The following is a 14,669-nucleotide window of genomic DNA, read 5'->3' on the forward strand; positions in this document are numbered from 1 at the left end:
GTCGGCTCATGTTTAACCCCGTGTTCTGCTCGTACCATATAGCTGAAAAGATCCGTGCCGGGGCGGAACCAGTAGCATGGCCGACCTGGTGCCTTTATGTACTCAACACCAGTCCCTCAGTTTCTGGTCTGGCGAGTGAAATGAGTTAAGAGTAGAAATTGATGGTCAAATCTCACCAGCTCGGGGAGCTTCTCATCTGATCCTTTTTTTATTGAGACGGGCCTGACCTGATGTACCATTTTTCTACTGAGGAGACTCCGACCTGAGCATGGGCCTAAGTGAACCTGTCCATAGCATATCTGGGCTTACTTCTAACCTGGCCTCTTGTAACGGTTGGTGACGTGGCATCTCCAGACTCTTCGTATTTGAAATTTGAAACGACGGGCTATCCGTCCTCGATATATGGGGGGGTGAGCTGGCATATCCCATCACTTAAATGCTTCCATTTCCCCCTTTTCGTTTCAAATCCCTAGACTGGAGTCATCATCATCTTGCTATTCGTTTCTCCGCCGTCAACCAAATTTTCTCTGAACTTTGCTCACACTTCCAGCGTCCGGAGTATCCATTTGCCGGGTATTTTCTCTGTCACGGCAGCGCTATCAGTGTCAGTCTATTCCAGGTATAGTCTTTAACCTTTTCCTCTGGTTGTTGTTGATTGGGTTCTGTGTTGCCTTCTTGGTGTCCATATACTCGAGTTTTCTCTGTTTTTCTTTTGGGGATTCCGGTATGTTAAATCGGAAGAGGAAGTTAATTGTTGATGAGGGTGATGAAGAGTCAGAGGACTCAGGCCTCAATGTGCCAATACCCACTGATTACTTAGGCCCCTCCAGTAGTGTAGGTCCTTCCCATGGCAGGGATACCCTTGAATACCCACGCCCTTTGGTTATCTCTCCTTCCCCCGAACTAGAGCTTGTAGGGAATAGAGGTGGACCTGCGTCGGGCTCTGGTGAGAATCACAGTTCTGGTGGGGTTGGGGTCCCTGAAGGAGTTAGTGATGGTGAGGGGAGCAGTTCCGGACCGAGCAGACCTGATCAGAAAAGGAACCTAGGCCATAGGGTGGAGGTTGATTCCTACCCTATTGATTTCATGGCTTGTGCCACCACCCCCACCGATCTATTTAAACTTAGGAATCTCTACAACATCCCCAACGATGTTCTTCTTGTAGTCCCTGGGAAGGGTGACGTTCCTAGTCGGCCTCCGCGGGGGTATGTGACGATGCACCTAGAGAGTTTTAAACTAAGAGCTCGGCTGCTCCTTCAGCGTTATTTTGCCAAGATATTGGGAGGTATGCATCTGGCCCCAGGTCAGCTACACCCGAACGGGTGGAGGGTTCTATCGGCTATGTTTGTGTTGTGGGAGAGGTGCGGGTTGGAGGAGCCTTCCCTTGTTGAAGTAAAGCATTTGTATCAGCTGCGGAGCAGCCCAAGGGAGGCGGGCTGGTACTACTTCATGTCCAGTTCTGCGAAGAGAAAGCCAATCACCGGTTTCCCCTCCTCGTGCAAGAATTGGAAGAACAAATTCTTCTTTGCTGGGGGAAAATGGTGTTCAACACTTCGTTCGTTGGGTGGTGATCTTTACCTACCAACGCAGTTTGTCACCCCAGGTCGTTCATTTTTTGCCTGTATTCTTTTTCGAATTGCCACTTATTGGGTTCTTTAACCTTGTTTGTTATTTCAGAGTCATGGGATTTGATCGGGGGGCTTGAAGATCGACCCTTGCTTCAGGTGGAAACTGCTCTGGTGAACGCTTCTACTTGCCAAGACCTCCTGTCTCCAACAAACTTGGTCGGTTCGGGCCTAGTGGATATAGCCGCTGGAATGGATAACAAGATCCTCAGCGCGATGAGCAGGAAGCGTGGTCGGGCCCCGAGCAGCTCCAGCAACCCTCCTCCTCCTCCAAAGAAACCTACTGTTGGTCCTTCCAAGGCACCTGTTCCTGCTCTGCCTCCTCCTCCACCTCGTAAGAGTGGTGGGGAGAAAACCTCTGACAAGAGTCCTGAGGTCAGCTTGCAATCTGGGGACCGATCTTCTCCTCTCCCATCTCGGGATCAAGGTGATTACCTGAGTCCATATCAGAAGGATTATAAAAAATCGGTTGGGCCTAAGATGGTGAAGGACATCGAGAGCATGAGCCTCTTCGAGTTGGCTGCTTCTGTTCAGAGAGTCTCATTCAGGCTGGCCACAATGGTCTCGTGCTACAAGACCGGGTCCGCGCGTCATGAGAAGAAGCTTCAAGCTGACAATCAGGAGTTGAAAAGGAAAGCTGAATCTGCTGACCGCTCAAAGGAGAAACTAGCCGAGCTGAACAAACAGATTACGGAGTTGGAGGAGAAAGTTGCGGTTGCTGAGTCCACTTCCTACAAGCTTGAGGGCGAGTTGAGTGATCTGAAGTCCGATCTTCAGGCTACTCAAAGTGAGAGAGATACTCTGAGGACCGCCCTTGAGGGAGAGATCAAATCCCTGAGTGACCAGCTGGCTGAAGAGAAAGGCAAATCCGCTGATGTGGATGATCGGCTGGATGCTGAGTATGACTCCGGGGTTGCTTTCAGCTATAAGTGCATCATGTCTGTGCTCACGGAAGAATACCCCGAGCTCGACATGAGCAAGCTGGAGACTGGGGTGGAGAGATATATGGCTGGGGCCGGCCAGGGAGATAAGGAGCAGGGTGAGCAGGATCGGGTGGAGGCTCCTTCGGATGTGGTGGAAGAGGGGGATGCTGGGGGACGCACTTTCGAAGTGGGTCAAGGGTCCATGCCTCCTCCTCCCAGTATTGCTGATCTCTCACCTCCTGATGTTGCTGATCCCTCACTTCCCGGGCTCGCTGATCCTTCAGCCGCTGGAGCCGTTGACTCTGCTAAGCTTTGAGCCTATTTTTGTATACTCTAGATTTGCATTTGTTTTGTAAACAATTGAACATTTATAAAAAGATTTTTAAATGCTCTTTATTTGCTTTATTGTCCGGTTTTTGCTCATAGATTGTATCTTAGTAAAATTTTCGTAGGATTAGCTGCTGGTCCTTCGTTGACCGAGCCGAAGTAGGCATTTGCTTTAGTAGATTTCTTGTAGAGTTAGCTGCTGGTCTTTTGTTGACCGAACAAAAGTAGGCATTTGCTTCAGCAGATTTCTTGTAGAGTTAACTGCTGGTCTTTTGTTGACCGAACAGAAGCAGACACTTACTTGCCTTGGTAGAATCTTCGTAAATTTAGCTGCTGGTCTTTCGTGGACCGAGCAGAAGTAGGCACTTGCCTTAGTAGGGTTTTCGTAGCTTTAGCTGCTGGTCATTCGTTGACCGAGCAGAAGTAGGCACTTGCCTTAGTAGAGTTTTCGTAGCTTTAGCTGCTGGTCTTTCGTTGACCGAGCAGAAGTAGGCACTTGCCTTAGTAGAGTTTTCGTAGCTTTAGCTGCTAGTCTTTCGTTGACCGGGCAGAGGTAGGCACTTGCCTTAGTGGGGTTTTCGTAGCTTTAGCTGCTGGTCTTTCGTTGACCGAGCAGAGGCAGGCACTTGCCTTAGTGGGGTTTTCGTAGCTTTAGCTGCTGGTCTTTCGTTGACCGAGCAGAGGCAGGCACTTGCCTTAGTGGGGTTTTCGTAGCTTTAGCTGCTGGTCTTTCGTTGACCGAGCAGAGGTAGGCACTTGCCTTAGTGGGGTTTTCGTAACTTTAGCTGCTGGTCTTTCGTTGACCGAGCAGAGGTAGGCACTTGCCTTAGTAAGGTTTTCGTAGCTTTAGCTGCTGGTCTTTCGTTGACCGAGCAGAGGTAGGCACTTGCCTTAATGAAATTTTTTTTGATCTTACTAGCAGGGGGATTTCATGCTGAATTCATCTTTATTGAAATTTGAATGTATTACAGAAACATAGAATATATGCATGTGCGACAGGTCATCAGGCATTGTAACAGAAATAACTTGCCAGAATGAGGATTTAATAGAGCATTTTGCTTACTGGAAATACTTCTTCAGGTGTTCGGCGTTCCATGACCTCTTCACGGCTCGTCCGTCTTGGCACGCTAATTTATATGCTCCTAGTCCAGTGGCTCGTATCACTCGGTATGGGCCTTCCCACATTGGGCCAAGAACGCCATGGTTAGGATTCCGGGTGTTCTGGTTTACCTTCCTAAGTACCCAATCTCCTGCTCGGAACTGCCTCACGCGTACATTCTTGTTGTAATAACGCATGACCCTTTGCTGACATTGGGCCACTTTCTGAGAGGCCCCTTCCCTTTTCTCTTCTAGCAGGTCTAAGTTTAAGCAGATCTGCTCGTCATTTTGCTCCTCAGCGAAATGTTCCGTTCTATGTGTCCCCACTCCAATTTCCGCTGGGGCTACCGCCTCATGACCAAAAGCTAAAGCAAACGGGGTTTCCCCTGTGGCGGTTTTGTGGGTTGTTCGATAGGCCCATAATACTCCTGATAGTTCGTCAACCCAAGCTCCCTTCTTCTCTCCCAATCTAGTTTTCAGGAGCTTCTTTATTACTTTGTTAGCTGCCTCCACTTGTCCGTTTGCCTGGGGGTGCGCGGGGGTGCAGAACTTCAGGTCCACCCCCAAATTCCGACAAAATTCTCTGAAGTTGTTGTTGTCAAATTGCCTCCCATTATCGGTAACAATGGCATAAGGGATTCCGTATCTGCAGATGATATTCTTCCAAATAAAATCTGTTGTCTTTCTTTCCGTGATTTGGCTGAGGGTCCCTACTTCTATCCACTTGGTGAAGTAGTCTATTGCTACAATCGCATGGGTTGCCGCTCATCGGCCTTTCGGTAATGGACCAATCAGGTCAATTCCCCATTGAGCAAATGGCCATGGGGATGTCATAGTAGTCAGCTTTTCTGGGGGTTGTGTGGGAACCTCTGAAAAGCTTTGGCAGATATTGCACCTCTTTGTTATCCATTTTGCATCCTGGTGCATGGTCGGCCAAAAGTATCCTTGCCGGAGTGCCTTGAAGGTTAAAGCTCTTGCTCCTGAATGATTTCCACATATCCCTTCATGAATCTCCCTTAGTACATAGTTTGCCTCATCGTCATCCAAACATCTTAAAAGGGGTAAGGTGAACCCTCGGCGGTATAGCACTCCATCTAGTAGCGTGTACCTCGCTGCTCGGCATTTTAACTTTCTTGCTTGCCTTTTGTCTTCCGGTAAAACTCCATCGCGGACATATGCGCGAATCGGGTCCATCCAGGATTCTCCAATACTTACTCTCATCACCTCTGCTTCTTCCTCAATACTTGGTGAGGTCCTTACCTCTAGTGGAACTGACTTCGATAATTTTGGATCTGCGATGGCTGCCATCATAGCCAGCATATCTGCTCGGAAATTCTCATTTCGGGATATCTGCTTTACCTCCACTGCTTGGAAAAGCCCAACCATCTGCTTCGCCTTCTTCAAATAAAGACCCATCTTCTCTCCCCTCGCTTGAAACTGATCATTGAGATGATTACACACCAATTGGGAATCTGCTCGAATTTCTACTCTCTCTGCTCTGAGAGCGTGTGCAAGTCCGAGCCCGGTGATAAAGGCTTCATACTCAGCTTGGTTGTTTGTGAGCTGAAATTCGAACTTCACCGCGTATGTTACCTCGGTTCCCTCTGGGCTCCGTATTACAACTCCTGCTCCGGATCCTTGCTCACTACATGATCCGTCAACCATTACCAGCCATATCTCCTTTGAATCCTCTTACTCTACCGGTTGCTCCTCTTGGACCTTTTCCTCCGGTTCAACACGGTCCACCATAAAATCTACTAGGGCTTGGGTCTTGATTGCTCCTCGGGGCCTGTAGGACAGGTCAAATTCGCTCAGCTCCACGGACCATTTTACTAACCGACCAGACGCATCTGGTTTTTGAAGTACTTGCCGAAGTGGCTGGTCAGTCATCACAACGATCTGGTGGGCTTGGAAGTATGGTCGGAGTTTGCGTGCTGCCGTTATCAAAGCCAGCGCCCACTTCTCCATTAGTGGATATCTGGTTTCTGCGTCCACCAGGGCCCTGCTTGTGTAGTATACCGGGTGTTGCTTCCCTTCTACTTCCCTGACTAAGACCGAGCTGGTAGCCTGCTTAGAGATTGCCAAGTATAAGAGCAGCTGGTCACCCTCTCTCGGAGTTGATAGTAACGGGGCGCGGGCTAAATATTCCTTCAGCTGTCCAAATGCCCCCTCGCATTCCGGTGTCCATTCCATCTTCTTCCCTTTCTTTATGACTTGGAAGAAAGGGTGACATTTATCAGTGGCTCGCGAAATGAATCGGTTCAATGCTGCCAACTTTCCCGTAAGGCTCTGTACCTCCTTAACTGTTCGTGGGGACCTCATTTCTATCACCGCCCGTATCTTTTCTGGGTTGGCTTCAATACCTCGATGGCTCACCAGGTATCCCAAAAATTTACCCGAGCTGACCCCAAATGCACATTTCTCCGGGTTCAGCTTCATTTTGTACCTCCTCAACAATTCGAAAGTCTCTTCCAAGTGCTTCACATGGTCTTTCGGTTCTCTTGACTTGGTGATCATATCGTCCACATATACTTCCATAGTGCGACCGATCAATGGTTTGAAGACCTTGTTCACTAACCTTTGATAGGTAGCTCCTGCATTTTTCAGGCCAAAGGGCATCACCCCGTAACAAAACAAACCCATGTTAGTTATAAATGTGGTGCTTTCTTCATCCTGCTCGTTCATGGGTATCTGGTTGTATCCGGAGAAGGCATCCATAAAACTGAGCAGACTATGACCCGCGGTTGAGTCCACCAGCTGATCTATTTTTGGTAGGGGAAAGCTGTCCTTCGGGCATGCCTTATTGAGGTCCGTGAAGTCTACGCACATTCTCCACTTCCCATTGGCCTTCTTTACCAATACCACATTGGAAATCCACTCCGGGTACTTAGCTTCCCTTATAAATCCTGCTTTCAGCAGCTTTTCCACCTCGGCATTTATGGCTTCGTACCTTTCATGGTTGAAGCACCTCCTTTTCTGCCTCACCGGCTTTGCCCCTCTCTTGACCGCCAGCTTGTGACAAGCTATCCCGCGGTCAATACCTGGCATATCCTCATGAGACCAAGCAAATATGTCTGCATGGGACTGTAGACACTTCACCAGCTCTGTCTTTATTTCTCTACCCAATTCTGATCCGACCTTAACAACTCTGCTAGGGTCACTCCTACTTACAACAACTTCCTCCAGCTTCTCAACCGGTTCCTGACGACCATTTTTTGAATCCCCTCGGTTATCTAGAGAGGTAACTTGCAGCGTTTCCTTGGCCGCTGTAGCATAGCAGCTCCTGGCCATTCTCTGGTCGCCCTGTACTACACCCACAACTCCATTTATTCTGTACTTCAGCGCCAGATAATGCGTTGACATTACACATTGGCTTATCCTCATGAACGGTCTCCCCAATATCATCTGGTAAGGACTTCTTTCCTCTACCACTACAAAGTCCAGCATCATCGTTCTTTCAAATGAGTTTGTCCCTACAGTAATCGGGAGTTCAATGACCCCCATGGGAGTTAACCGTCCCCCTCCAAATCCCTTCAAGGATGTATTCGTTCGCTCCAGCTTTAAGTCTGAAATCCCCATATCATCTAAGGCCGACTTAAACAGAATGTCTACTGAGCTGCCCGTATCTACCAGTATTCGCCGTAATTCTGTACTGGCCACCAATGCTTTAATCACCAGCGCATCCTCGTGAGGGTATAAAATGCTTTCTTCGTCGTCCTCTGTCCACATAATAGGAACTTGCCGCACTTTTGCCCTCTTGGCTGCTGGCAAATTGAAAAGCACTTCTTTGCTAGTCAGGGCGTATCTCCCATAGTTCTTCCGTGCCCTGTTTGAATCCCCGGCCAATGTTGGCCCTCCTGCTATAACTTGGATAGTCGGCTGTTCTCGTTCCAAACCCCTTTCAACTCCTTCATCCTGTGCATATTGCGACTCACTGACGGGGGACACTCCATCTACGTACTCATTCAAGTACTGGTTCCTCACCAAATCCTCCACCTGAATTCTTAGGTCACGGCATTGGCTGATAGTATGACCGTGAGTGTTGTGGAATTTGCAGAACCTGCTCTTATCACGCCGGTGAGCGGGTTTCGTTATAGGGGCCGGAGTATATAGCAGTCCTCGTCCCTCGATCCTTTCATATAGTTCCTCCATGGAGATTTTTAGTGGAGTATATCGTCTATATGCCGCACTCTGGTCAACCAATTGAACTGCTCGGCTATCATGGATGTCACTTCGGGCTGGTATAGCCGGTAACTGCTCTGGTCGGCCAGACCTGTAATTGGTCGCGTTTACCTCTCTGGGAGTGCGGTGGTAAGGGTGGGCGGTCACCTGCCTGAATTATCGCTGCCGCTCTTGGATCGGGGGGCGCGGAGGTTGAGCCCGGCTGTGTTGGAACTGTTGTGCTCTCTGAGCTATGGGGTAAGGGCGAGACCGAGCTGATATTCCGTCCATCCCCGAAGATTCTCCAGTTCGCTTTCCCGACTCGCTCCCTTTCGGGGCTCTCCGTTCTCTTCGCCTCAGCTCTTCCAGCTGTTCACTTTTAATTCTTGCTGATTTTTCCTCTTCGATTTCTATATCTCGTTTCGCCTGCTCATACCCCGACGAGTAGTTCTGTACGAGGGGGCTTCTTAAGTTATACCACAATCGGCCGATTCTTACACCTTCTTTTAATCCCCTCAACGCCTGCGGGTGATTAAAAGCTCACAAATCCAGCACGGCTCGGTGATATCGTTTTACGAAATCGCGAAGGGATTCATGCTCCTCCTGCTTCATCCCCATCAGCTCCATCATGTCATCCTCTGGGGCCACCGCCCCTCGGAATTGCTCGGCCAACTCCTGACACATCTGCTCATACCCCTTTATTACTCATCGGGGCAGCTTGCGGTACCATTCTCGGGCTCGTCCCTCTAGTGTCAACGGGAACACCCTGCATCTCTGAGCTGGTGTCAGCCCCTGCACACCCGTCATGTCGTTGAAACGCTCAATGTGCACCAATGGGTCACTTCGCCCGGAATATTTGAGGTCAGGGAAGCGGAAATCTCTTGGGATTATGGTGCTCATGATCTCAATTGATAACGGAGATTCTTCATCTAGCATTATCCTCCAGTTCGGGGGCTTTCTCTTGCCCTGCATCTCCTCTATCACCTGCGCCAATCTGCGCACCTCCCCCTCCAATTCTATAGCGCGATCAGGATCACGTGCAGCTATCTGGTCTCGCTCCTGCTCGACGTTCTGCAACCGCTGTCTGAGCTCTCCTTCATCAACACTGGCCCCTCGGCCATTTATTTCTAGTACCCGTCCGGGGCGAGGTTGGTCTCTCCCTTCATCCACGTGTTCCTCTGGGACTCGGCCAGTACTTCGGTGGGGATGCACTCCGTTAGGTTGGTCTGCGGGTGGAGGGATTTCCCCGACCCTACGCCCCCGGAGACTGGGTTCTGCTCCAACTCCATCTCTTCTCACGGGGGTTTCATAATCCCTTCTCCGCTCGTCCCTCAGCTCAAACAATACGGCCGCGAGAGTCTCCATTTGTTTCTCCATCCGCTCCTGCCTATCTTGCATCATCCTCTCTCGGGCTTCATTTGCAATCTCCCGTAGAGTGATTGTCTCCACCGTTTCATTATCCTCCCTTAAAGTATCCTTTCTTGACGCATCCATATCCAATCGTTCGCTACTTCTCAGGTAATTACTAACTTGGTGGTAGCTTTTTATTCAGCTCCCCACAGACGGCGCCAAAATGTTGATGCTGAAATCTGCTCGCCCTTGGACCGACCAGATTCTGTCACCAACGTTTTTGTTATCAACTGTCACTCGAACCACTAGGGTTGGAATCGCCCTTCCCTCTCTCACTAGACCTGCGTTCAGCAAAAACGGATCAGAGACGCCGGTGGTTTTGCCGGCGTAAACCCTCCGATGCCTAAGTTAGCACAAGGTGTTTACGGGAAAACAGCGTAATATGGATTTAAGAAATTTGTAAGGAAATGGCCTAGTTGCAATTTGACAGCGTTTCCCCTCTCTTAGTTTTTCTGTCCCTGTCTTCTTCGATGTCTTTCTCTTTTATAGCTGCCCTTTGTCCCACGTTTTCCGTTTGCCCCTTATCCCTCCTTTTTCGGGTGGTGGTAGCCCCTCATGGGACTCTAACTGTTAGATTGTGGGCAAACGTGGATCTTGCGTGTCCTTCAACCGTTCTGGGAGAAGCGCAACTACCGCGATTTTGTGAGATCGTGTTCCCGCTTTCCTGGGGATGAGTATCGGCTCGGCGTATACTTCTGGTCGGTATGTTTTCCTGGTCGCATTCATCTCGGGTCGGCTCCTGTTTAACCCCGTGTTCTGCTCGTACCATATAGCTGAAAAGATCCGTGTCGGGGCGGAACCAGTAGCATGGCCGACCTGGTGCCTTTATGTACTCAACAGTACAGGAGATACAATTTATTTATATATCTAATCAGTTCATAAAATAGTCTCTTGGGTTTTATCCAAGTATTTTCAAATATCTTTTCTAACTAACTACATGAGTTCAAATTTAAATACTCTAGGGGGTCGGAAAAATCAATTTCAGCATAGACCCAACTTTTGAAGAAAAAATAGTTAATTCATAAATTAAAATTACAAAAAAAAAAGATACTTTCTATATTTTTAAGAATAAAGATTAAATCTTATAAAGAAAAATTAAATATCCCATATTTTCTTCCCGAATTTTTGGGTAAATTTTAAATATCCCCTCATAAATTCACTATGTTCAAATTACCCTTTACTTTTGAAAACCTTGAGTAATTCAATAAAAATGGGGATAGATTGGAGAATTTGAAAAGCACGGAAAGTAATTTGAATATAGTAAATTTACATGAGAAATAATTTAAAATTAATCATTTTAATTTAGATTAAACCATTGTTTGAACTTAGAAGAACTATTGATGGGTTAATTTTAAATTATTCGTGAATTGATTATCTTCAAATCACCTATTTATTTTTAAAAACATCAATTTTTATTGGAGAAATAAAGAATTTTTCAACAATCTATCTAATTTTTCTCTTATTTTTAGGAAAACAAAATTTTTCATCAATCCACCCAATTTTACTATTTTTTTTGTTGAATAAAAATAGAAGTAACTTGATTAGAGGATAATTTGAAGATAATATCAATTTAGAAGGGCAAATCTAAAATTTACCCATTTTTTATTAATTATGAAAAATGAAAATTAATAATTAGCATTTACCAGCCCAGCCCAACTGAGAGCGTAAATATTTCCCAAACTCAGAAACTGTGAAAAACGAAAGCCCTAATCATCGTCATCTCCGTTCTTCTGAATCCAAAACGCAAAGCATGATGAATCTGTTATCTCGAACCTCAATGGCCACTAAATTTCTACAATTGTCGAAACCGTCGGCTCAAATTTCAGCTCGTTCGTTCAGTCTGATACCGATGGTGATCGAGCACTCGTCGCGAGGGGAGAGAGCGTACGACATATTCTCGAGGCTTCTCAAGGAGAGAATCATCTGCATCAACGGACCTATCAACGACGACACCGCCCACGTCGTTGTCGCTCAGCTTCTCTTCTTGGAGTCCGAAAACCCCTCGAAGCCCATTCACATGTACCTCAACTCCCCCGGCGGCCAGGTCACCGCAGGTTCTCCATTTTGGGTTCTTTTTGTCATTCTATCAATTCGCTGAATTTTAATTTATCGATATATAAGCTTTTATATCATGTCCTTAATTCATTTCTATAACTCATTTTAGGCAACTATATTTGTGACTGAAGTGCTGATAGTTCTTAATTGTGTAGACATCAAGATTACAATTGCTTTCTCCCAAAAAAAATAAAAAATTTTAAGTGCTTTTTTTTTTTAACAGCAGCTTAAGGCTCTGTTTAATATAGCTTTTCAAATAGAGCTTTTATTAGTGGAGTTTTTAAAGTTTAAATTTGAGTTTTTGCTAGTAGAGACAAAATAGCTTATTTAATCTTCAAAAGCTCTATAGAAAAATAACCAAACAATGACCAAAAAAAATTGAAAAGAGCTTATGGAATTAAATAAGTACTTGTGGCCAGCAGATAAGCCATACCTAAGTGTTTTTCTGACCTAAAAATTGCTTCTTAGAGATAAGAGTAGTTTCTTAATTCCTAAAAGTGTTTTGTTTATGCTTGTTTTGGCAAAATGCTATGACTGAAGAGGCTAAAACATTTTGATTTGTTTGAAAACATGCTAATGATTAGACACATTGGAATGATATTTATGGCTGTGAGTTGACTTCATGATTATGATGATTCTAATGCCTGTGTTTTTACTATGTACAGGTCTTGCTATTTACGATACGATGCAGTACATTCGATCTCCAATTAATACTATTTGTTTGGGTCAAGCTGCATCCATGGGTTCCCTGCTTTTGGCCTCGGGTACCAAGGGGGAAAGGCGGGCACTCCCAAATTCAACTATCATGATTCATCAGCCATCTGGAGGGTATAGTGGGCAAGCTAAGGATATGACAATTCATACAAAGCAGATAGTTCGGGTCTGGGATGCACTCAATGCTTTATATTGTAAGCACACGGGGCAATCAATAGAGGTTATTCAAAAGAATATGGATAGAGATTACTTTATGACCCCAGAAGAGGCAAAGGAATTTGGAATAATTGATGAGGTTATTGATCAAAGACCAATGGCTTTGGTGACTGATGCTGTTGGAAGAGAAGGCAAAGAAGGCAAAGAAGGCAAAGAGAAAGGTTCAAATTAGGAATAGAGGGTAAGTCTTTGCCAATAATTATTCTCATTACTTTACTTCATTTAAAATTTTGTAAACTTTATTTGATAGTTGATGCTTGATTCTGGAGCTTATATGAAATTTCTTCTTTCGTTTTGGATCTCTGACTAGTTTCTCTTCTAGAACATACTTTTATGAGGCAATTTGTTGTCTTGTCTTTGATTATAACACCTTCGGATGGTGTGCTATTGATGGAAATGCAGATTTTAGTTTTGGCTTTGCTTCATGCTTCCAACCAGCCTAAGTTTTACTTCATCCTTGGAGCAAAGGCTCCACTTTCACTTGTAACCCTTTTGTTTAATGTACCACTGGCCTTTACTTGGTAGCAGCTGGATATTATTTGATATAAGTAATAGCATAGATCTTGGAAGCAATAATATATAAGCAGGATTTGTGAGAATTACTGGTGCATGCTTATGCTTGAGGTAACTTGGTAGTTCAGGAAGCTTGACTATGTCAACTGTGGAAGGTTGCTGAATGTGCTTCTGAATTTGAAGCACTATGATATGTGGGTCAAGTTTATGGGAATGAGTCTTGAGGTTTTACAGCGTGCCTAACTAAAACTTATGGCTCCGGCAATTTTATTTGACTTCTCTCTCATATTTGGTCAAGGTTGTTGAAAACTTCTTGCATATTGTTTACCATGTATTCATTTGCATTTCTTTTTATCATTTTTGTTCTTAATTTTCCTTGGAATGGAAGACTTTTTTTTTTTTTTTTGGGAGAAGGGCAGACATTTTGATTGATAGGTGTGCTTTGAACAATCTAGCTTCCATTTTTATGTATATTTATTGAGAAGGATAAGCTTTTTTTTTATTTTAGCAAACTGAAAACTGTTGTATTTGAAAGATGGAAAAACCATGGGGGCGAGGGGTTAACATTGCCACATTGGATGTGCATGTAGAAGAGGATTTCCAGGGTTTCGAATGCTTTAAATATTCTCCTCGAGAAAAGCTAGGACGTTGGGTTGGGGCCACTTGGACTCATTTAGTATTGAAAACTGAAAGGCATCGAGTCTACTACCTAAATATTTGTCTTGAGGTAATTGGTGGAGAAGGATACTTGAGTCAAAAGTTTATTATGAAGGGCCTAATTTAACTTGCAAAATTCAGTGTCCTATTGTGAAGTGTGATTTGAGTGCGCAAATTCTCAATCATTTAACATATTTAAACTAAATTATGGTATAAATATTGAAAGTCAAAAGATGACTTTTTATTTGTGTCAATTTTAACATTTCGAGACTGTATTGGATTAACTGATGTTAATGATTGAGAATGTGTGCGATAATAATATTAAAAAAAAAATGAAGTTCAAAGATTGTGACCTTCTTTAAAGTGCAAAAATGTGTAGATAAACAGTTGCTTAAAAGAAAGAGAGAGAGAGAGAGAAAAGGGTTAAAAAAGTGGGGTGTATCAAGTATTGCATAATGGCACTATAATCTTATTAACCACTCGTGCAGGAAATTTCTTGTACTACCTTCAAGAGGTTTGATCAATCAAGTTAACAATTACCACTCACAATAACTATTTAGAATAAATGTTTACAGATCAAAGAAACATTAAAATGATAGTTAAAATTTAAAAATGCAATAAGAGGAAAAGCCAAAATGATATAATTAAAGCAAAGAAGAGAGATTTTAATACTAAACACTTTAAATAATTAGGTGAAGTTATATGTCAAAATCCAAGTGTTGTGATGGCTCATTTTGTATTGTTGTCAAAGAGGCAGTGCAAAGGCAATGATTAATTTTACACTTTTTAAGCAATTTTTTCAATAAATTTGTTTTAACTGATGCGGTGATCATGCATTGGATGATGAAATTGTCTTTTTTTATTTTATTTAAATGGGATAATAAAATAAGTAATTTTATAAATTATAAAATTGATCATCTAATAAATAAATATATAAAATATCAATTAGATTATTTTTATTAGAAAAAAA

At 44.5% G+C, this 14,669-nt stretch overlaps 2 protein-coding genes across 2 annotated transcripts; both read left to right on the plus strand.

Moving 5' to 3' along the window:
* The first annotated feature begins 726 nt into the window (after window positions 1–726).
* LOC112497970 (uncharacterized) lies at window positions 727–2,864 on the plus strand. Its single transcript, XM_052439921.1, has 2 exons — window positions 727–1,603; window positions 1,678–2,864. The coding sequence occupies exons 1-2, from the start codon at window positions 727–729 to the stop codon at window positions 2,862–2,864; spliced, it is 2,064 nt and encodes a 687-aa protein (XP_052295881.1).
* Window positions 2,865–11,207: 8,343 nt separating this feature from the next.
* Window positions 11,208–12,828, plus strand: LOC102607174 (ATP-dependent Clp protease proteolytic subunit 2, mitochondrial). The gene is made up of 2 exons (XM_015532017.3): window positions 11,208–11,598; window positions 12,265–12,828. The coding sequence occupies exons 1-2, from the start codon at window positions 11,295–11,297 to the stop codon at window positions 12,699–12,701; spliced, it is 741 nt and encodes a 246-aa protein (XP_015387503.1). The 5' UTR covers window positions 11,208–11,294; the 3' UTR covers window positions 12,702–12,828.
* Window positions 12,829–14,669: the final 1,841 nt, after the last annotated feature.

Source organism: Citrus sinensis, chromosome 4 (genome assembly GCF_022201045.2).
Source record: "Citrus sinensis cultivar Valencia sweet orange chromosome 4, DVS_A1.0, whole genome shotgun sequence".
Lineage (NCBI taxonomy): Eukaryota > Viridiplantae > Streptophyta > Magnoliopsida > Sapindales > Rutaceae > Citrus > Citrus sinensis.